This window comes from Sus scrofa, unplaced genomic scaffold (genome assembly GCF_000003025.6).
Source record: "Sus scrofa isolate TJ Tabasco breed Duroc unplaced genomic scaffold, Sscrofa11.1 Contig928, whole genome shotgun sequence".
NCBI classification, from domain to species: domain Eukaryota; kingdom Metazoa; phylum Chordata; class Mammalia; order Artiodactyla; family Suidae; genus Sus; species Sus scrofa.
In genome coordinates this window covers 43,797-67,296 of record NW_018085351.1, presented here as the reverse complement: position 1 = coordinate 67,296, position 23,500 = coordinate 43,797, and the positions used below count along the sequence as shown (strand labels likewise).

The 23,500-nt window shown below is 38.6% G+C and overlaps 2 protein-coding genes across 2 annotated transcripts; both read left to right on the top strand.

Moving 5' to 3' along the window:
- The first annotated feature begins 8,687 nt into the window (after window positions 1-8,687).
- LOC110259160 (olfactory receptor 7E24-like) lies at window positions 8,688-9,617 on the top strand. Its single transcript, XM_021082467.1, has one exon. The coding sequence runs from the start codon at window positions 8,688-8,690 to the stop codon at window positions 9,615-9,617; it is 930 nt and encodes a 309-aa protein (XP_020938126.1).
- A 12,833-nt stretch (window positions 9,618-22,450) lies between these two features.
- On the top strand, window positions 22,451-23,281 carry LOC110259159 (olfactory receptor 18-like). Its single transcript, XM_021082466.1, has one exon. The coding sequence runs from the start codon at window positions 22,451-22,453 to the stop codon at window positions 23,279-23,281; it is 831 nt and encodes a 276-aa protein (XP_020938125.1).
- The last annotated feature ends 219 nt before the right edge of the window (window positions 23,282-23,500 follow it).

Sequence of the window (23,500 nt, the reverse complement as noted above, 5' to 3'; positions counted from 1 at the left end):
CCTTGTAAATCAACTTTATTTAAATTAAACTTTAAAATTGGAAAAACACCTATCTCAAAAACATTTAAATTTCTACCACAGAAAATGCCAACCCACATACAGGCTAAAGAAATGAATATAGGGCATCCTTAAAGTCAAAGAGTAACTGAAATAATAGAAAGACTATCACATTCTTGGCATAGAAAACCTAATGCGGCTTAGATTTTGTGATCGATGCAATGGATTTACGGTGATCAAAATAACACACTGAGTGGTTAAACTGGGGGGTGGTTGGTCTGAATTTCTTGTTAAGATCCTACACGTGGACATAAGAAGCAGGGAATACACGGGAATTTCCTCCTGAGGAGAGAAAGGACTCAGAGACTTCCAAGTACATTAACTTTTCTCCCTTTCATCTTCCATTAATACTAGCAAGTCTCCAGGGACTGGGACCACATGGGCTTTGTGCACTGAGCCTTATATCACACACTGTACATAATTGGCCAGTGCCTCTAGCCCTTTATTTGGACACTTCAAATAGTGTGACTGCACACCTATGTCTCCATTCTTTGTGGGCACCTGCATCAGCAGTTCCCAGCCTGAGTCTGTCTTCCTGCCAGTCCTGAGGAGGGACCCTAAGACTTCATCCCACACCACACAGGAGAAGGCAGTGAATATGAAGCCCTTGGTCAGGGTCCAGCAGAGATACAGCCGAGCCCAGTAAGTGTTGAGGTGAGAGAGCTGTTGATGGAGGGACTGTTGGGAGTATGTTTTCCTCTTCAACAAGACAAACACAGCAGTTTAGACAACTGAGGGGGCACCAGTAATCACAATTTTGCACCAGGGCCTCTGAAGTTTGTGCTCTTGGTTCTGGTAGAAATGGGGTAACTCTCATTCAGTTTGTGCTTCCACTATCACTGGCTCTGGCTCTGCTTGGCATCTCCCCACCTGTAGCAGCTAATGGGTCCCTAAACAGCCCCCCTGAGCACTTCTGGTGATTATAACAGCAACAATGAGGACAAGGAGGAGAATCAGGCTTACATTAACCATAACATCATGTGCTATGATTGAGGGCCTCCTAAGTGTCAGGTTCTAGGTGTTTTTTAATGTATCTTATTTGATTTTGCATGCATAATCTCTCTCCAATTATAACTGCACAGACACAACTATTACTTTAACAGGGTAAAGGAGCACAGTATTTTATAAAACTTGTACCAGGTCATGAGTTCGAAAAGGTCGAAGCAAAGTTTGAAGCCAGTCATTCTGGACAGGCTGACTCCAGACACAGGCCATCTGGGCAGTGTTCTCCCTGCCAATGCAAACAGTCATGTCAAGATCAGTCTTGGAAGAGACTCCTTGCTTACTATGCCATTCCTTGGAGTTTTCTGGAGGACCACAGTGCAGGGAAGTAGGTAGGACTTGCTAGATCAACCATAGGAAGAAGGAAGTGTGAGATTTCAGGCAAAAGTCATAAAGAATTGGCAGAGCACATTTCAAAGCTGATCTCTGCTGACCCTGCTCCTGCATTTCATTTCAGCTGTCTACTTCCTCCTCCATGCTGATAATTGCCCTGCTCAATCACAAAAGGAAACACAAAAGTCAGAGCCTTAAAATCTATTTCTACTCAAGAAAATGAAGAGCTTTTTTTTTTTTGAAATTATCTCAGATACGTAGTTAGACTTTCATATGTCTGCTTGAAATTTTCAGAAAGTCTGGCAACATTGAAATTTAGTGTGTGGGATTCAGAGACTGAAAACAATATAAATTTTTTGGGCTGTGCCACGGCATCAGATGTTCCTAAGCCAGGGATCTAACTCACACTATAGCAGCACCCCAAGCGGCAGCAGTGACAACATCAGACTCTCAAACTGCTGCACAACCAGGGTACTCCCTGACAGCTTAATTTTGAATCCTGTGTGCTCCTCTTATTCGTAGTGTATTATGGGGAAATTTCTTAGTATCTCTGAGCCCTAGGATTGTCAAATGAATTGATGCCTTGTTGATACAAATCCGTTGAATAAGGACTAACTGTATAATTGATTCCCTCTATACAAAAACTATGTGATGATGCATTAGAAAAGGCAAAAAAAATAGATATTTTGTTACAAACAATGGTAAGTCTAACTCTCATGTCTTTGAACTTTATATTTGGGCCTAATTTGATTGTTTCCTTATATCCCCAACAGGACACTTTGTTTGTGTCATACAACTACCTTTTCTAGATAGGTAGAGAAGTGACTGAGGCTCATTTATTTCTGATTCCCAGGAACCCATAATACTCTGTTGGCACAGAGGAGGCATGGAGAATGGGAAAAAAATCCCCAGATAAGTGTTCAATTAACCCTTTTCATAGAGACAAAATGTGGGCCACATGGTTTTCACACAGTGAACCGTTCATGCCAGTATTTTTGTCCTTTTCAGGAATTTCCTGTACAACTGCAGACAAGAAACAACCATGCTGTTATGTGTCTATGTCCTCAATTTTCTATGGGACCTTTTATTTTCCACTTAATAGCATCTGCAGGATGTAATGGTTGAAAAGTCACTGCAGAACTTTTCATAAATATGAGGGGGAAAGAGTCAGAAGAGAAAAAGGGGGTACATATTATTACATAAGCTGAGACACATTTTAGGATTTCATATCATCCATGCTCCCGTGCCTTGAAATAAGAACGACTTCAGCCTCTCTGCCAAGTAATCCATAGAACGTCTTTAAATGGGAGGTTGCATTTAATTGCTATACACATATACCAATAGTGGTTGAAATTCTTTATAAAAATGACCAAATATTTATTAAGTTCCAACTCCCATAAGACAGCTTGACTTTGCCACAGATATTCTAGAGGTGGTGTTTGACCCTCTATTTCCAGGAAGGAAGAGAAGCCCAGAGAGGAGGAGAGATTTATACACACTCTGCATACAGTGGGAGAAAGATCCAGGACTCAAGTGTTTATTGGTTTATTCCTGCACCTGTTCTCAGTCACCTCTACAGTAGCTAAAAATTTGGTTTCTTTTCAAACCAAATTTATGCCCATATTTGAAATGGTGATAGAAGAGTTAATTCACCTTCTTTTTGTTCTTTGTGTCTACCTGTTAATTATGGGAATGAAAGAGTAGAAGCTGCAATGGCACTAATATTGTGGGTTATGGGTTTCCTATGAATAGTCATGTTTTGCATTTCTATATATAAATTCTTTTTTATATAATTTTTTCCTATTTTTATTTTTTTAATTTTTAATAGTTATTTCCCCAATACAATTTTTTTTCCTACTGTATAGCCTGGTGACTCTGTCACACATACATTTACACATTCTATTTTTGCACATTATCATGCTGCATCATAAGTGACTAGACGTAGTTCCCAGTGCTACACAGCAGGATTTCATTGCTGATCCATTGCAAAGGCAATAGTTTGTATCCCTTAACCCCAAGCTCCCAAACCATCCCCCTCACTCGCCCTCCCCCTCCCCCTGGGCAACCACAATTCTATTCTCCAAGTCCACAATTTTCTTTTCTGTGGAAAGGTTCCTTTGTGCTGTATATTAGATTCCAGTTATAAGGGATATCACATGGTATTTGTCTTTCTCTGTTTGACTTACTTCACTCAGGGTAAGAGTCTCTAATTCCATCCATTGTTGCTGCAAGTGGCATCAATGTCATTCTTTTTTTTTGGCTGAGTAGTATTCCATTGCATATATATACCACATCTTCCTAATCCAGTCTTCTGTCGATGGACATTTGGTTGATTCCATGTCCTGGCTATTGTGAATATTGCTGCCATGAACGTGCAGGTGCACATGTCTTTTTTAAGAAAAGTTATGTCTGGATATATGCCCAAGAGTGCGATTGCTGGGCCATATTGTAGTTCTATGTATAGATTTCTAAGGTACCTCCCTACTATTCTCTATAGTGGCTGTACCAGCTTACATTCCCACCAACAGTGCAGGAGGTTTCCCTTTTCTCCACACCCCATGTAACATTTGTTATTTGCAGATATATTAATGATGGCCATTCTGACTGGTGTGAGGTGGTATCTCATGGTAGTTTTGATTTGCATTTCTCTAATAATCAGGGATATGGAGCATTTTCTCATGTGCTTGTTGGCCATCTGTGTATCTCTTCCTTGGAGAAATGTCTATTCAGGTCTTTTGCCCATCTTTCAATTGGGTTGTTGGCTTCTTTGCTGTTGAGTTGTATAAGTTGCTTGTATATTCTAGAGATTAAGCTCTTGTCAGCTGCCTTATTTGAAACTATTTTCTCCCATTCTGTAAATTGTCCTTTTGTTTTCTTTTTGGTTTCCTTTGCTGTGAAAATGTTTGTCAGTTTAACTAGGTTTATTGACTGCTTTATTTTTGCTCTTAATTCTGCTGCCTTGGGAGACTGACCTGAGAAAATGTTTGAAAGGTTGATGTCAGAGAGTGTTTTGCCTATGTTCTCTTCTAGGAGTTTGATGGTGTCTTGTCATATTTAAGTCTTTATGCCATTTTGAGGTTATTTTTGTGCATGGTGTGAGGGTGTGTTCTAGTTTCATTGCTTTGCATGCAGCTGTCCAGGTTTCCCAGCAATACTTGCTGAATAGACTTTCTTTTTCCCATTTTATGTTCTTGCCTCCTTTATCAAAGGTTAATTGACCATGGGTGGTCAGGGTTAATTTCCAGATTCTCTATTCTGTTCCATTGGTCTGTCTGTCTGTTTTGATACCAGTACCACACTGTTTTGATGACTGTGGCTTTGTAGTATTTCTTGAAGTCTGGGAGAGTTATGCCTCCTGCTTGGTTTTTGTCCCTCGGAATTGTTATGGCAATTCTGGGTCTTTTGTGGTTCCATATAAATTTTTGGATAGTTTCTTCCAGTTCTGTGAAAAATGTCATGGATAATTTGATAGGGATTGCATTAAATCTGTAGATCGCTTTGGGTAGTAAGGCCATTTTTACAATATTAATTTTTCCAACCCAGGAGGATGGAATATCTTTCCATTTCTTTACATCTTTAATTTCCTTGATTTATGTTTTATACTTCTCATCATATAAGTTCTTTACCTCCTTGGTTGGGTGTATTCCCAGGTATTTGATTTTTTGGGGTGCATTTTTAAAGGGTATTGTGTTTCTGTATTCCTTTTCTAATATTTTGTTGTTAGTATACAGAAATGCGACTGATTTCTGAATGTTAATCTTATATCCTGCTACTTTGGTGAATTTGTTGATCAGTTCGATTAATTTTTAGGTTGAGTCCGTAGGTTTTTCTATGTATAGTATCATGTCATCTGCATACAGTGACAGTTTTACCTCTTCTCTTCCTATTTGGATGTCTTTTATTTCTTTTGTTTGTCTGATTATTGTGGCTCTCTATATAAATTCTTACATATGTGATATAGAGAGAAGTTTAAGAATTTTCATAGGATTGTTTATAAGAAACTAGTACAAATAATAATAAAATAAAAAAACACATTATATAAAATGAAATTTTACTTTACAAATATATTAAAAATTATGAATGTATTGCATTTATAATATAATAAATATATGTTAATATGTTAAATTTATATTAAAATACAGATTTATAAACTGATAAAAATTATCTTTTAAAAAATTGTATTGAGTATAGTCAATTTAGAATGTTGTATTAATTTCTGCTGTATGGCAAAGTTACTTAGTTACACACACACACACACACATGCATCCTTTTCATACTGTTTTCCATTATAGTTTATCACAGGATTTTGAATATAGTTCCCAGTGCTCTAGAGAAGGACTTTGTTGTTTATCCATTCTGTACATAATAGTTTTTCTCTACTAATCCCAAATTCCCAGTCCTTCCCCCTCCCACACCCCTCCCCCTTGATAACTACAAATCTGTTCTCTATGTCTGTGCATCTGTTTTCATCTTGTAAATATGTTGATTTGTGTAATATTTTATATTTTATATTTAAATAATATCATATGGTATTTATCTATCTCTTTCTGGCTTACTTCTCCTAGCATGAGAATCTCTAGGTCCATCCATGTTGCTGCAAAGAATGTTATTTCATGCCTTTTAATGGCTGAGTAATATTCCATTGTAAAAACAACCTTATCTCATGTAATGTATCACACAAGGAAAAGGCTGGAAGTAGTTGTGTATATTTCACAAGAGACTTAAACATAATGTTGTGGTTCCAATACATTTCAGAGGCATCATGTGTAGTATACTCTTCAGATAAAATTTTCAGAAAGCTGGTTATGGATAAATAAATTAATATTGACATTATGAAAACACTGACAAGAAAACATACCCATCAGCCTCATGACACTGGTTACATTTGGGGTCCAGATCTGCATCTACACTCTTTTTGTCATACTATCTTCCATCATATTCTAACCCAAAAGATTGTATATAGTTCCCTGTGTTATACAGTAGAATCTCATTAATAAGTTCTTTTGTATTATTTAATTACATTCTACATATAAGTGATATCATATTATAACTTTCGCTAGAAAAAAAATTAATGAAGGAGTATTACCAGGCCACTGCAAAATAGAGCCCCCCCCCCCCCCGCAAGAGCAAAGAGAAGTCTCACACAGCAAACATTTTACTGAGATTCTATATGGTTGGTAAAATGAACCCTGTATAAAATTAAAACATTTCAAGAGTTCCTTAAATTTCATTAATGTTTAAACTTTGACAGATGCTCTGTATACTAACAACTTTGCAGTTATCAGTGTTGGATGATTACGTGCACTTAACTAGACCATATTTATCAAAATTTGAAGGCCACAAAAGTCAAAGATTAAATGAATTTTTAAATTTTTAATTGAAGTGTAATTGATTTACAATATTGTGTTAGTTTTGTGTGTACAGTAGAGTGATTCAAAGCTTTTGCAGATTATATTCCATTATAGGTTACTGTACAATATTAAATACAGTTTCCTGTGCTATAGAGTAAATCCTCATTGCTAAACAGTTTTATGTGTAGTCATTTGTACCTGTTAATCCCAAACTCCTAATTTGTCCCTCCTGCTCCACTTCCCCTTTGTTGATCATAAATTGGTTTTCTCTGTGAATCTATTTCCATTTTTCTAATAGATTCATTGGTATTATATTTTAGATTCCACATATAGGTGATATATAGTACTTGCTTTCTCTGACTTATTTCACTAAGCATAATATTCTCTAAGTCCATCTATGTTGCCGCAGATGGCAATATTGTATTTTATCCTTCTTTTTCTGGCCAAAACTTCAACATATGGAAATTCCCAGCCTAGGGATCTAATAGGAGCTGCAGCTTCAACCTGTGCCACAGCCACTGGCAACACCAGATCCTAGCTACATCTGTGAACTATGATGCAGGCTCTAACAACACCAGGTCCTTAACTCACTGAGCGAGGCCAGGATCACACCCGTATCTTCAGCATACTATGTCAGCTTATTAACTCACTGAGGCACAAAGAGAAACCCTTCATTCCTTTTTATGGCTGAATAATATTCATATATATATGAATATTCATATATATTCATGTTTCTTAACATGACTTAAACTGATTGTTGATGGGCACTTGGGTTGTCTCCATATCTTGGCTATTGTAAGCAGTGCTGCTATGAACACTGAGGTACATGTATCTTTTTGAATTAGAGATTTCATCTTTTCAGATTTTTATGCCCAGGAGTGGGATTGCTGGATCATATGGTAGTGAGATTTTAGTTTTCTGAGGAACCTCCATACTGTTCTCCACAGTGGCTGTACCAATTTACATTCCCACCAACAGTGTAGGAGGGCTCCTTTTTCTTCACACCCTCTACAGCATTTATTACATGTAGACTTTCTGAATATGGATATTCTGACAGTGTGAGGTGATACTTCCTTGTGGTTTTGCTTTATATTTTTCACATGCTTCTTTGCCATCTCTAGGTCTTCTTTGGAAAAATGTCTTTAGGGCTTCTAACCTTCTTTTTGATTGGGTTGTTCATCTTTTCAGTGCTTTAATTTAGAATACAGATGACACACCCTAACCTTTTATAGAGTGTTTATAAATATTCTAAATGAAGAGAATATCAATCACTCTGTTTGAATATAGGATTTTTTTTTATTTTATTTTCCCACTGTACAGCAAGGGGGTCAGGTTATCCTTACATGTATACATTACAATTACAGTTTTTCCCCCACCATTTCTTCTGTTGCAACATGAGTATCTAGACATAGTTCTCAATGCTATTCAGCGGGATCTCCTTGTAAATCTATTCTAGGTTGTGTCTGATAAGCCCAAGCTCCCGATCCCTCCCACTCCCTCCCCCTCCCATCAGGCATGGACTTGGAGAAGAGACTTGTGGTTGAATATAGGATTTTTAACTGCTTCTTAATGTTTAAAATTATTAGTATTTTTATGTTAAAGCATGAAGGGTATTATTGCACTCTCTTTCTTTCTTAAAGAAGTAGATGTTTTTACTATGATCATAGATTTATTATTTCTAATTTTCTTGCTCCTCTGTTAATCTTCAGTCGAGTGTTTCAAAAGTAAATGTGTACACGAAGAGGTGAATAACAAACAAATGAGGAAAGATTTCCAAGAAGATAGGATTCGAAATACTGGGAAATATTCTGCAGTCAATGACTCCAAGTGTCAATACTTTTTTGTGATTTGCTTGAGTTCAAAATATGGCAATCGTGCTGCATGCCCACTTGCTTGCTTCCTTTCTTCCAACCCTCTTTTCTTGTTCCAAAGGTGTCCACACACATGGAACCACAAAATCTAACAAGTGTCTCAGACTTCTTCCTCCTGGGCTTCTCAGAGGATCCAGACATGCAGCCCTTCCTCCTTGGGCTGTTCCTGTCCATGTACCTGGTCACCATGCTGGGGAACCTGCTCATCATCCTGGCTGTCACCTCTGACTCCCACCTCCACACCCCCATGTACTTCTTCCTCTCCATCCTGTCCTTGGCTGACATGGGCTTCATCTCCACCACCGTCCCCAGGATGATTGTGAACATCCAGACTCACAGCAGAGTCATCTCCTATGTGGGCTGCCTGACACAGATGTCTTTTTTCATCCTTTTTGGATATATGGATAGTACTCTTCTGACTGTGATGGCCTATGACAGGTTTGTGGCCATCTGCCACCCACTGCACTACCCAGGCATCATGAGCCCACGCCTCTGTTGCTTCTTAGTTTTGGTGTCTGTTTTTGTTAGTCTTTTGGACTCTCAGCTGCACAATTTGCTTGTCCTACAAGTTGCCTGCTTTAAGGATGTGGAAATTTCAAACTTCTTCTGTCACCCTTCTCAACTCCTCAAACTTGCCTGTTTTGATACTTTCACCAACACCATTATTGTGTATTTTGTTGGCACCATCTCTGGTTTTCTCCCTATCTCAGGGATCTTTTTCTCTTACTATAAAATTGTTTCATCAGTTTTGAGAGTCTCCTCATCAGCTGGGAAGTATAAAGCCTTTTCCACCTGTGGCTCCCATCTGTCAGTTGTTTGCTTATTTTATGGAACAGCTATTGGTGGTTACCTTGGATCAGCATTGTCGCCATCTCCCAAGAAGGATGTGGAAACCTCAGTGATGTACACCGTGGTCACCCCCATACTGAACCCCTTCATCTACAGCCTGAGGAACAGGGACATAAAGAGGGCCCTATGGAGGATCCTTCACAGAACAGCTTAATACCAGCTTGTGGGAAAATCTTTTTGAAATATAGATTGAAAAAATGAGCAAAACTAAACTTGCAGACCAATGAATACTGCTTCTTTGGTCACACTGTTGTTTCAGTCCTCTCTATGTTTCAAAAGTGGATATTAATTTTTTTGACTCATTTTTAGTTGGATTGTGGGAATATTCTGGGATCCATTGTACATCATAATGAATGCATAAGAGGTTCCCCTCAAATACCATGGTATCCAGAAGAAATGTACAACTCTCTTTCACATACTGAATGTTTTCACCTTTTTCCATTATTACTGTTTCTTTTCCACAAAACTTTTGCATCTGTCAAATCTGTTTATTCAAGTAATGTCTGAGCATGCAGTACACTGGTCCTCAAGTATGGATTTTACGGAATCCCCTGAGTGTTTTATACATACTGAGGACTTGGGCTCATTACCAGAGATCCTGATTTAGTTGGACTGGTGCGTATCTAGGTAGGAGTTTTTAAAAGCACTTGGAAAGGTTTAGTTGTCATTGTCTCAAGAGATCAAGCTCGAAAGGATAAGTTACAAAAGAGCTTATTACGACTCCAGGCAATGTCCTCAAATACATTGTCCTTCAATATCATAAGATCTTCATTTGTGCTGGTCATTAAGGTACTGTCTCTCTGCCCCCAAATCACCCTTCTATTCTTATCTTGTGATACCAGGGTGGTTCTTTTGAAATCACTGCTCTATCTTCCATATGGCTTTCTTCTTATATACTTTAAATAATGCTTAGTAAGTTTCATTTACCCCAATCAAGAGTTAAGTTCACTACTCCTTTTCTACCCCTAAGCCCTTGGTATTTATTGGCTTCTATCTGTTAACCACACAGTTCCATTTTTCTGACTGTCCTCTTGTAGCTATTTAACCAATTCTCTACGCTCAGTTCATTTAACTCGAATAAATAGCTTGTCCTTTTCTTGATAGACCCTTGAATGATCAACCATAACATGGGGAGAAATCTATGCCATGAGTCGTGTGCAGTTGAAATGTTGACAGATGAGATTAAAAAATAGAAATGTCTTTAAATACATACTGTTGATAAAGGTTGTAGAACAGATTTAAGTCCTTGTATATTTCCAGTTGATATGTAGCTCTAAAAGTGTCTGAAGATTATTAAGTTACAAAATTTGTCATAAATAAATTAAACTTTGTCTTCCTTTACTTTACCATAAGCAGTAAAGGGCCTTGTTGGCAGCAAAGGTGAGCTCTTTTTCTTTCACTGGTAACAGCCTGGTTAGGACTTCACTGTTCCCAACCTTCCCTATATTCTGTCATAATAAATCAGTCTTTGGGCTTCATTTGTGTTCTTCAAAATGATAATCCATCTTTCCTTAGCAACATCACAATAGTTTCCTCTTAATTTTTTTATTAGAATTGATTTACAATGTTCTGTCTATTTCTGCTATACAGGGAACTACATATCTAATCGATTTGATGGACCATGATGGAGGATAATGTGAGACAAAGAATGTATATATATATATATATATATATGTGTGTGTGTGTGTATATATATATATATATATATATGTGTGTGTGTGTGTGTATATATATATGTATAACTGTGTCACATTGCTATATATATATATATATATACATATAGTAATATTCATTCTCTGAAGATCTATCAACAACTAATTTAGTTGACTCTGCTTTTTAAGTGTAAGGAAAGTCACCTACCAACTACATCAATACAAAACTTTGATTTGAAGAAAGGAATGAACTTGACAGATGATGAAGCCATAGAATTTAGTGGGGAACTATCACCCAGTACAAATTACTACATTACTCTATTTGCTATCTACTTATGCAAATTTAAGTGATAGCCAAAGAACCTTGGTAAGTGAGAAATCTATGTTGCCTTTTAATGTCAAATTGTACACTCCCCTCAGAGGTAGCATTTTGTTCTTTTGTTTAGATTTAAATGTAAAAGGGTGATAATGATGGCTTAACATTAAGCATGGGAAAAGACTGAAAGTTTCACATAGCCATGAGGTGTGGTGTGACAATATTTGATTAGAATAAGAAACATAGATAATTGAAAGAATGCGGGATATGGAATACTCCACACCCTAATATGGGCACAAAAATTTGATGTTTTGGCAATGCCAACTTTTTGGGGGCCACACCCTCAGCATGCAGAATTTCCCAGGCCATGGATCAAACACAAGCCACAGCAGCTACCCAAGCTGCTGCAGTGACAATGCCAGGTCCTTAACCCTCTGTGCCACAAGGGAACTCCTCAAAATGGTTTTTCTGGACCTCAGAATCCTCAGCAGTAAATTAAGTGCAATAGTGCTTATCTTCCAAGGCCATACAACAATTTTATATACTGTATGTCACGGACCAGTCCAATGGTAGTTTCCCACCAAATGGTTCATCCTACTATAACATTAAGGAAGTTAATTTAAATATGCATTTAAGTAATTCATAAGTAACCCAAAGTTATGAGCTTGTGTCATATGATATAGAACATATTTCTATTTAAGTTCCACATCTGTAGAGTTAAGGTAATAAGAGCACTTAACTGAGAGGCTGGTTGAGAAGATACAATGAAATGTACTAATCAGAACACTATGCATTCAGTATGTAGCAGTCAATCAATAAGGGCAACTTGTTATAATTAATATATTAACAGGCCATTGTATAGTTTTAATACACGGGCTTCACAGGCTGAAATTTGACTTGAGGCATTAGCTCCTACAACTAATTAGCTGAGTGTACTGGGAGGTATTTTCATAATTCCCAGGGCCTTTAACGCTTCAGTTTTAATGATATTTAGCTGAAAGCATTCTGGGATTAAACAGACAATATTCCTATGTTATGAACTAAATAAACACAGATATCATTATCTTCATGTATCCTAGCTTGATGTATTCCTTTTTTCAACTTTATTGAAATGTAACTGGCATATAATTGTAAGGTTAAGATGTACAGTGTCTTGATTGTGTGCTATTTTATTATATATTACAAGGTGATTACCACCATAGAGTTAACTCACACTTTCATCATGTCACACATGATTTAAAAGATATCTTTTTTTGTGTTGAGAGCATTGAAGACCTACTCTCTTAGCAACTTTGAAGTGTATAATACAGTATTGTTAACTATAGACACCAGGCTGTATATTAAATCTCCAGAATTTATTCATCTTCTAACTGAAAGTTTGCACCCCTTGACCAACATCTCCCCATTTCCCCCACCCGCAGTCCCTAGTAACCACCATTCTACTGTCTATTTCTAGAGTTTGGTTTATTTAGATTCCACATATAAGTGATATCATATGGTATTTGTCTTTTTCTGACTTACATAGATAAACACCCAGGCGTAGGATTGCTGGGTCACATGGTAGTTCTATAGTTAGATTTTTTAGGAACCTCCATACTATCCTCCATAGCGGTTGTACCGCTTCCTTCCCTTTCATGCAGCTATTCTCAGTTTGGTTCTACTCTGTTGCTGAAATTTCCTATGTGGACCCCCAACCTCTTCCAGAGTTGTTTTTGTACATGGATAGCTGTCTAGTTGTTGATCTTTGTGGGAATACAGTGGCTTGGGTCATTCCTACTCTACTATCTCAGTAATGTCATTGTCCTCATGCCAGTTAATGACAAATTAATCTCAAAATTCCTCCTCCAGGGACCTCTGCATCAGGAGGACCACATTAGTAGAATGTGGAGTGTTGCAAGGGATCATTCCCCTACTACTCACTTTATTAACTGGAAAAAAATTAACAGGCCCATAGCACAAATACTTAAATCTCTGTGAATACAAACTGATCTAAAGAAAGTAAATTCTGGAACAGGATGCGCTCTTCCCAATGAGAAAAATCAGGATTCCCCTAGGGATTTTTGCTGTATTGAGGGACAGAAAGGCTGTGGCTGTCAATGGTGCGACCTTGGTGGTGGAAGAAAAATTACGTTGGCTTTTTCAAACTGCCTATCCTGAAACAACATGGTGACGTCTGCAGAAATACCAAATCAGAGCCAATTTCTACCCATATGCCAGTTCTTCTCAACAGGGAAACTTGGCTGAGACAGTTGTGGTGTAATGAGTTTAGGACAATGTTGAGAAGCAGAGAGCTATCTCCAGTGTCCTGTGGTGCTTAGAGACCAATGTCCTGAAAAAGATGAGGCTACATGGTAGGCAGGCTCTAATGTGCTCCCAATAACCTCCCGCTCCTCTATTCATGCTACGGTGGAAACTCATGTCTTGAGTGTGTCATGGGACTAGAGGTTTCGGTTTGTTTTTATTTTTTTTAGGATTTTAAAGAGATCCCTTTGTATTTTTTTTATTTTTTTTAATTTTCACACTGTACAGCAAGGGGATCAAGTTATCCTTACATGTATACATTACAATTACATTTTTTCCCCACCCTTTGCTCTGTTGCAACATGAGTATCTAGACATAGTTCTCAATGCTACTTAGCAGGATTTCCTTGTAAATATATTCTAAGTTGTGTCTGATAAGCCCAAGCTCCCGATCCCTCCCACTCCCTCCCTCTCCCAACAGGCAGCCACAAGTCTGTTTTCCAAGTCCATGATTTTCTTTTCTGAGGAGATGTTCATTTGTGCTGGATATTAGATTCCAGTTATAAGTGATATCATATGGTATTTGTCTTTGTCTTTCTGGCTCATTTCACTCAGGATGAGATTCTCTAGTTCCATCCATGTTGCTGCAAATGGCATGATGTCATCCTTTTCTATGGCTGAGTAGTATTCCATTGTGTATATATACCACTTCTTCCGAATCCAATCCTCTGTCCATGGACATTTGAGTTGTTTCCATGTCCTGGCTATTGTGAATAGTGCTGCAATGAACATGCCGGTGCATGTGTCTCTTTTAAGTAGAGTTTTGTCCGGATAGATGTCCAAGAGTGGGATTGCGGGGTTATATGGAAGTTCTATGTATAGATTTCTAAGGTATCTCCAAACTGTTCTCCATAGTGGCTGTACCAGTTTACATTCCCACCAACAGTGCAGGAGGGTTCCCTTTTCTCCACAGGCCCTCTACCACTTGTTATTTGTGGCCTTATGAATGATGGCCATTCTGACTGGTGTGAGGTGGTATCTCATGGTAGTTTTGATTTGCATTTCTCTTATAATCAATGATGTTGAGCATTTTTTCATGTGTTTGTTGGCCATCTGTATATCTTCCTTGGAGAAATGTCTATTCAGGTCTTTTGCCCATTTTTCCATTGATTGATTGTTTTTTTTGCTGTTGAGTTGTATAAGTTGTTTATATATTCTAGAGATTAAGCCCTTGTCCGTTGCATCATTTGAAACTATTTTCTCCCATTCTGAAAGTTGTCTTTTTGTTGTCTTTTGGGTTTCCTTTGCTGTGCAAAAGCTTTTCAGTTTGATGAGGTCCCATGGGTTTATTTTTGCTCTAATTTCTATTGCTTTGGGAGACTGACCTGAGAAAATATGCATGATGTTGATGTCCGAGAGTGTTTTGCCTAGGTTTTCGTCTAGGAGTTTGATGGTGTGCTGTCATATATTTAAGTCTTTCAGCCATTTGGAGTTTATTTTTGTGCATGGTGTGAGGGTGTGTTCTAGTTTCATTGCTGTGCATGCAGCTGTCCAGGTTTCCTAGCAATGCTTGCCAAATAGACTTACTTTTTCCCATTTTATGTTCTTGCCTCACTTGTCAAGGATGAATTGACCATAGGGGTCAGGGTTTATGTCCGGGTTCTCTATTCTGCTCCAATGGTCTGTCTGTCCATTAGATACCAGTACCACACTGTTTTGATGACTGTGGCTTTGTAGTATTTCTTGAAGTCTGGGAGAGTTATGCCTCCTGCTTGGTTTTTGTTTCTCAGGATTGCTTTGGTGATTCTGGGTCTTTTGTTCTTCCATATAAATGTTTGGATTGTTTGTTCTAATTCTGTGAAAAATGTCCTGGATAATTGGATAGGGATTGCATTGAATCTGTCAATTGCTTTGGGTAGTATGGCCATTTTTACAATATTGATTTTTCCAATCCAGGAGCATGGACTATCTTTCCATTTCTTTACATCTTCTTTGATTTCTTTGATTAAAGTTTTATAGTTCTCAGCATATAGGTCCTTTACCTCCTTGGTCAGGTGTATTCCGAGGTATTTGATTTTGTGAGGTGCAATTTTAAAAGGTATCATATTTTTGTATTCCTTTTCTAATATTTCATTGCTGGTATACAGAAATGCAACTGACTTCTGAATGTGAATCTTCTATCCTGCTACTTTGCTGTATTTATTAATCAGTTCAAGGAGTTTTGGGGTTGAGTCCTTAGGGTTTTCTAGGTATAGTATCATGTCATCTGCATACAGTGACAGTTTGATCTCTTCTCTTCCTATATGGATGCCTTTTATTTCTTTTGTTTGTCTAATTTCTGTGGCTAGGACTTTCAAAACTCTGTTGAAGAGCAGTGGTGAGCGTGGGCATCCCTGTCTTGTTCCAGATTTGAGTGAGAAGGCTTTCAGTTTTTCCCCATTGAGGATTATATTTGCTGTGGGTTTATCATAAATGGCTTTGATTATATTCAGGAATGTTCCTTCTATACCCACATTGCTGAAGGTCTTGATCATGAATGGATGTTGGACTTTGTCCAATGCTTTTTCTGTGTCAATTGAGATGATCATATGATTTTTGACTTTTCTTTTGTTCATGTGGTGTATGATGTTGATTGATTTGTGTATGTTGAATCATCCTTGTGAACCTGGGATGAAGCCAACCTGGTCATGGTATATAATTTTTTTGGTATGTTGTTGGATTCGGTTGGCTAAGATTTTGTTGAGAATTTTTGCATCTATATTCATCAATGATATTGGGCGATAGTTTTCTTTTTTGGTGGTATCTCTGTCTGGTTTTGGAATGAGGGTGATGGTGGCATCATAGAATGTCTTTGGGAGTATTCCTTCTTCTTCAACCTTTTGAAAGAGTTTCAGGAGGATGGGCCCCAATTCCTCTTTATATGTTTGATAGAATTCACCTGTGAAGCCATCTGGTCCAGGACTTTTATTTGTAGGGAGTGATTTTATGACCTCTTCAATTTCATTTCTAGTGATCGGTTTGTTCAGTTAATCTGTTTCTTTTTGATTCAGCTTTGGCAAGCTGTAAGACTCTAGAAAATTGTCCATTTCCTCCAGATTGTCGAACTGTTGCCGTATATTTAACTGGAGCACGAGGTTCAAAATGGCAATAAATAATCGTCTATCAATTATCACCTTAAATGTCAATGGACTGAATGCCCCAATCAAAAGACACAGAATAGCTGAGTGGATAAAAAGGCAAAAACCTTCAGTATGCTGCCTACAAGAAACTCACCTTAGGACAAAGGATACATATAGATTGAAAGTGAAAGGGTGGGGAAAAGTATTTCATGCCAATAGAAATGACAGAAAAGCAGGAGTCGCAACGCTCATATCAGACAAAATAGACTTTAAAACAAAAGACATAAAGAAAGACAAAGAAGGACACTACTTAATGATTAAGGGATCCATCCAAGGAGAGGATGTTATTACCATCAACATATAGGCCCCAAATATAGGAGCACCCAGACACATACATCAAATATTAACAGACATAAAGGGAGATATTGATGAGAATACAATCATAGTAGGAGACCTAAATACCCCCCCACATCAATGGACAGATCCTCTAGACAGAAGACCAATAAAGCAACAGAGATCCTAAAGGAAACAATAGAAAAGGTAGTCTTCATTGATATCTTCAGGACACTACATCCAAAAAAAGCAGAATACACATTCTTCTCAAATGCTCATGGACCATTCTCAGGAAGCGACCACATATTGGGACACAAAGCGAATCTCAATAAATTTAGGAGCATAGAAATTATCTCAAGTATCTCTCTGACCACAATGCCATGAAATTAGAAATCAACCATGGGAAAAGGAAAGAGAAAAACCTACCACATGGAGACTAAACAACATGCTACTAAAAAACCAATGGGTCAATGAGGAAATCAAGAAGGAAATTAAAAACTACCTTGAAACAAATGATAATGAAGACACAACCTCTCAAAATCCATGGGATGCTGTGAAAGCAGTGCTCGGAGGGAAATTTATAGCAATACAGGCCTTTCTCAAAAAAGAAGAAAGATCCCAAATTGACAACTTAACCCTCCACCTAAATGAATAAAGAAGAACAAAAAAGTCCTAAAGTCAGCAGAAGGAAGGAAATTATAAAGATCAAAGAAGAAATCAATAAAATAGAGACTCAAAAAACAATAGAGAAAATTAATAAAACCAACAGCTGGTTCTTTGAAAAGGTAAACAAAATTGACAAACCCCTGGCCAGACTCACTAAAAAGAGGAGAGAAAGAACCCAAATCACCAAAATTAGAAAGGAAAAAGGAGAAATCACAACAGATACAGCAGAAATACAAAAAACCATAAGAGAATACTATGAACAACTATACGGCAACAAATTTGACAATCTGGGGCTAGAGATTTGTTTTCAAACCTTTCAATAGGGCAAAACTAATGGGATATCACTTTTGAGATTAGGGTGCAAAAAGACTGCCTTTCCTCTTTCTGACCCTTGTTTCTCCATCTCCTTGTCTGCTTCATTTGATGGAAACCAACTGGCAACTGTGAGCTTCCCCATGAGAGACCCATGTGGCAGAGAATGGAGAAAAGCCTCTGGTCCACAGCCCACAGGGAACTCCATCTTTTTTAAGGACTACATGAGCAGGCTTGAAAACAATTCTTCTTCCAGTGAAACTTTGAGAGGACTGCAGCTCTAGCTGACACCTTGATTGGCATCTGTTAGATACTCTGGTTTCTTTAAGAGAAGTAGCAAGTGTATAAAGTCCATAGTTTTCTAATATACCAACATCCATCAATTAAAGAGAAAAATTACAACTTGAGCCATCATTTAAATGAGCAAAAATCCCTAAAAAGGGGACTAGAACATTCCTCTTAGAGACATAAACCCTAACTGAGAAAAGAGAAGTAACTTCAGAGCTCGTTATACAATTATCCTTAATTTATTGGATTGACACAATGGATTTGCAGATGTCAAAGTCAAAAAGTCATACATCAAATTTTTAAAAAGAGGCTGCACGTTAAGTTAGGATGCTTGAAGTTGGAATGCAATTCAATCTGTACATTGAAAGAGTACAGGTGAGCATTCTCTTGAGGAGAGGAAAGCTCCAGAATGCTCAAAACACATTTTGTTTTCTTCTTTTGTTAATATTAGGAGGTCCTCAGAGACTGGGATAACATGGACCAACTTTGTTAATGAGGAGCTCTGTGCATTGAGTTTTTAAGGCAATGTAGGAGTAAGTAATAATTAGCCAGTGTCTCCAGCCTTTCAGGGTACCATTCTCAGGCAGGTTTTATATGTATCTCCTCCTCCCAGAGTCATTATCTGCATAAGAGGATTCATGCCTATGTATGTCTTCCTCAGTTCTGAGGACAGAGCCTTTGCCCTCATTATTCATCAGGCAGAAGAGGGCAGTGGATCCAAAATCTTAGGTCATGATGCAGCAAAGATACAACATGGACCAGTGAGTACCCAGGGAGGTGGTGGATGGGGGAGGGACTGTTGGGAGTTGTTTCCTCATCAAGACAAGAAGAGTGGGTGGGGTAGTTGGGTGGGAGGACACTGATATGCTAATTTTAGCTCAGTATATGATGAAATCTATGTTCTGTTTTTCTCCTGGAGATTTCAGAACTCGCATTCAGAATTCTTCTCTCCTGCATCACCCATTCTAGCATCCATAAGCATCATCCACAAGAGAGAAGGCAGTATATCTCTTTGAACCATCCTCTAAGCACTCCAAGATCATCTTGGAGGAGTTCCCACTGTGGCACAGTGGGTTAAGAATCCATCTTCAGCGGCTCACTTCACTCTGGAGGCAAAGATTCAATCCCTGGACTGGCTCAGAGGGTTAAATGCAGCTGTGGACCATATTCAGTCCCTTGACCAGGAATTCACATATACCACCAGGTGGCCATAAAAAACTATGATGTTACATGTCATCATTATGATCATGTTGGTGATTAAGAGGGTAGCCATAATATCACAAGCTTCATCAAGGTTTTCTTGTGACAGGCTCTTAGCTATGTGCTATGTAGCCTTCAAATTTCCATTTGCACAATTACCAACAAGATAGGGGTACAAACATTATTGGTTCCTTTTACACTTGAGCAGAGTATTCTCATTTAAATTGGTCTTGGGGTAAGAAGGAGAGAAGCCAGGTTTGGATCTGAGTAGCGAGACTATCCACAGGGTACAGGACAGTGTCTTTCTGTACCGTTTAGTTTCATGTGGACCCTTGAAATGTGGCTAGTCCAAACTGAGGTATGTTTTGCAGGCTTTATATATGTGCATAAATCAGGTTTTATATAACTATTTCACTGTACTACATAGATGTCATGGATATTTCTCCCTATAATCACAGTGATCTAGTTCTTTGTTGTAACAAAGGCATGGGCAATGGTATCAGCAGCAGTGTTTAAAGATTTTGGTCTTTTTATGATGCAGATGACAGAAAATACACAATACTGTTTTTTTTCTTCTCTTCTTTTCTCTCCCACCTCCTCTCTCTTTCCCCTTCTCCCTCTATCACAATCCTCTGCCTTCCACCATCATGAGCAACCACATAAGGTACCTATATCTTCCACAGGGTATCTTCTTTCCCCTGAGCACCCATGTTGGCCACTGCATGCTTGAAACACATAGCCATCAGGGTAAGAGTCTTTCCCCTGACCCTAGTGTCAGCCATAGCTTTATTTGAAGATGTACAGACAGGTCTGGACTGAGACACAATACCCAGGGCCACATTAAGGGAAGACACAATCCCAAACTCTTGTCTCAAATCACCAAATAATTAGTGAAACTCCTATGCTAGATTAGCTACACCTCTAAGAGAGGATTGGAAGGGCTCAATGTATGCAGCTCAGTGCAGCACAGTCTGAAGGACAAGCTTGCCAGGAGGCAGTTGCCAATGTGTGTGTTTGCCATCAGGCAACAAAGCGAGTGAGCAAGCTGCAGCATGAGCAGAAAGACCTCTGATGGTGGTGGTCATTGTCCCAGTGCCTCACTTGTTATACTGGACACTCTGCAGAAATAGCACAGACTCCCATGCCAGATTTGGCTTGGATGGTGTGATGGACAATGCCACACATACAAGAGGGTGTAATAGGTTTTACTCCTCAGCTGAAGATCTTCTTGTCTGGGGAGTGCAGGGAAGGTCCTCTAAGTGAGTTTGCAATGGCTGAAGAGTTCAAGAAAAGTGGCCTGTTTGAGGGTTAAAAAATTTTTTTTAATTGTGGCAAGAGTGTAATTTCTGAGTGAGAGTTCCTGCCTGTGTGCTCAAGGTGGCTTGGTTTGAATTTTCCAGCGTCACCAAAGGAAGGGGGACCTGGAACTTATAAACTTGCCCACAATTTGAGGCGGAGGGGAAGAGAGAAATGTATAGCTTAATGCTACTGTATAGATTGTCTAGGGAACTATATCCAATCTCTTGGGATAGAACAGATGGAAGATAATATGAGAAAAAGAATGTATATTATATGTATGACTGGGTCATTTTGATGTACTGCAGAAATTAACCCAACATTATAAATCAATCATACTTTAATTTTAAAAAATTAAAAATGGCAACTGCCCCCAAACACCAAAACAGCAACAGCGGCAACAATGGCAAAAAAGACACACAAAAAATATGGCTTAAAATCTGCCAGCAGGAGTTCCCGTCGTGGCGCAGTGGTTGACGAATCCGACTAGGAACCATGAGGTTGCGGGTTCGATCCCTGCCCTTGCTCAGTGGGTTGACGATCCGGCGTTGCCGTGAGCTGTGGTGTGGGTTGCAGATGCGGCTCGAGTCCCGCGTTGCTGTGGCTCTGGTGTAGGCCGGTGGCTGCAGCTCCAATTCAACCCCTAGCCTGGGAACCTCCATATGCCGCGGGAGCGGCCCAAGAAATAGCAACAATAACAACAATAACAACAACAACAACAACAACAAAAAAAAAAAATCTGCCAGCAACCAAATATCACACACAGAAAATAGACCCACATGCTTTATTGCATAGTTCTTACGGTTTTATAAATGGTTCAAATCAAGGAAGTTAATTATACCTCATTTGGATAAAATACAGTATATATGACTGTCTATTACTGTCCTTCAATTAGGATTTTTTTTTCTTCAAAGGAAAGGTTATTTCTTATTCCTCTGGTTTCCTTGAAAGGATTGGAACTGGTATTTCAGTGTTCTTATGGTGTTGTTTTAGGTTTTAAAGTTTTATTGAAGTATAGTTGATCTACGAAGTTGTAATAATTTCTGACATACAACAAAGTGATTCAGCTATACATGTACACACATCTGTTCTCTTTCAAATTCTTTTCCCACATTGGTAATCACAGAATATTTGGTTGAATTCTCTGTCCCTGTTGGCCATTCACTGCTTATGGAGGGTTTTTTGGTCTCTAAATATTCTTACTCCTCCTCTAAGTTCTTTAGCTTATTTTTTTCAATATGATACATATACTAACAGATGAATGGAGAAAAAACCTGGGAAAAAAGAATTTCATAGAAGGGTGTGTTTGTTATGACAAAGAAATATTGCTAAAGGGCTGTGGTCCTAATTGAATATTTTATTTATGAACTGCTTGGCTCTGAAGCAGAGACACACTGATGGGTACATGTATACTTGTTTCCTTTTATATCAACTCTCATCTATTTTTCAGAAAGTGCCTCTGCTCCATAAAACCAGAGAATTTCACCGGTGTCTTAGAATTCCTCCTCCTGGGGCTCTCAGAGGATCCAGAACTGCAGCTTCTAACTTTCCTCCTGTTCCTGTCCATGTACCTGGTCACCGTGCTGAGGAATCTACTGATCATCCTGACCATCAGCTCTGACTCCCACCTCCACACCCCCATGTACTTCTTCCTCTCCATTCTGTCCATGGCTGACCTCAGCTTTACCTCTACCACAGTCCCAAAGATGCTTTTGGACATTCAGACTCACATCAGAGTCATCTCCTATGTGGGCTGCCTGATTCAGTTGACTCTCTTTAATCTTTTCAGGTGTTTGGACAGTGCGCTTCTGTGTGTGATGTCCTATGATGGGTTTGTAGCTATCTGTTATCCCCTGCACTACCAGGTCATCATGAACCCCCGCCTCTGTAGCCTGCTGGTCCTGGGGTCTTTTCTGTTCAGCCTTTTGGACTCCCAGCTGCACTGTGCAATGATGTCACATCTTACCTTTTGTACCAAAGTGGAAATTCCTCATTTCTTCTGTGACCCTCCTCAACTCCTCAAGCTTGCCTGTGATGATACCTCCACCCATAAAGTAATGATGTACTTCATTGGTGCCATCTTTGGTGGAATTCCCCTTTCAGGGATCCTTTTCTCTTATTCACAAATACTTTCCTCCATTCTGAGAGGCCCCTCATCAAGTGGGAGGTACAAAGCCTTCTCCACCTGTGGCTCTCACCTGGCCATTGTTTGTTTCTTTTATGGAACAGGCCTTGGGGTGTACCTCAGCTCAGCTGTCTCACATTCTCCCAGAAATGATGCAGCGGCCTCAGTGGTGTACACAGTGGTCACCCCCATGCTGAACCCCTTCATCTACAGCCTGAGGAACAGGGAAATCAAGAGGGCCTTACAGAAGATCTTCAATAGAACAACCTAATTTCAATACTTGCCAAGTTTTTTTTTTTTTTTCATCTGCTGTTTAAAAATAATTGCACACAAAACATCTGCAATTGGCAGATATGTTTGTTGGGTTGCATAAGTTTTGTAGCTCACATTATTTATTCATCATATTTATAATAACTTAATGTCACCTATATGGGCATTTGTTTGATGGGATTAAGAGACATTCTTGATTTATTTAAAGTTTACTTTTATT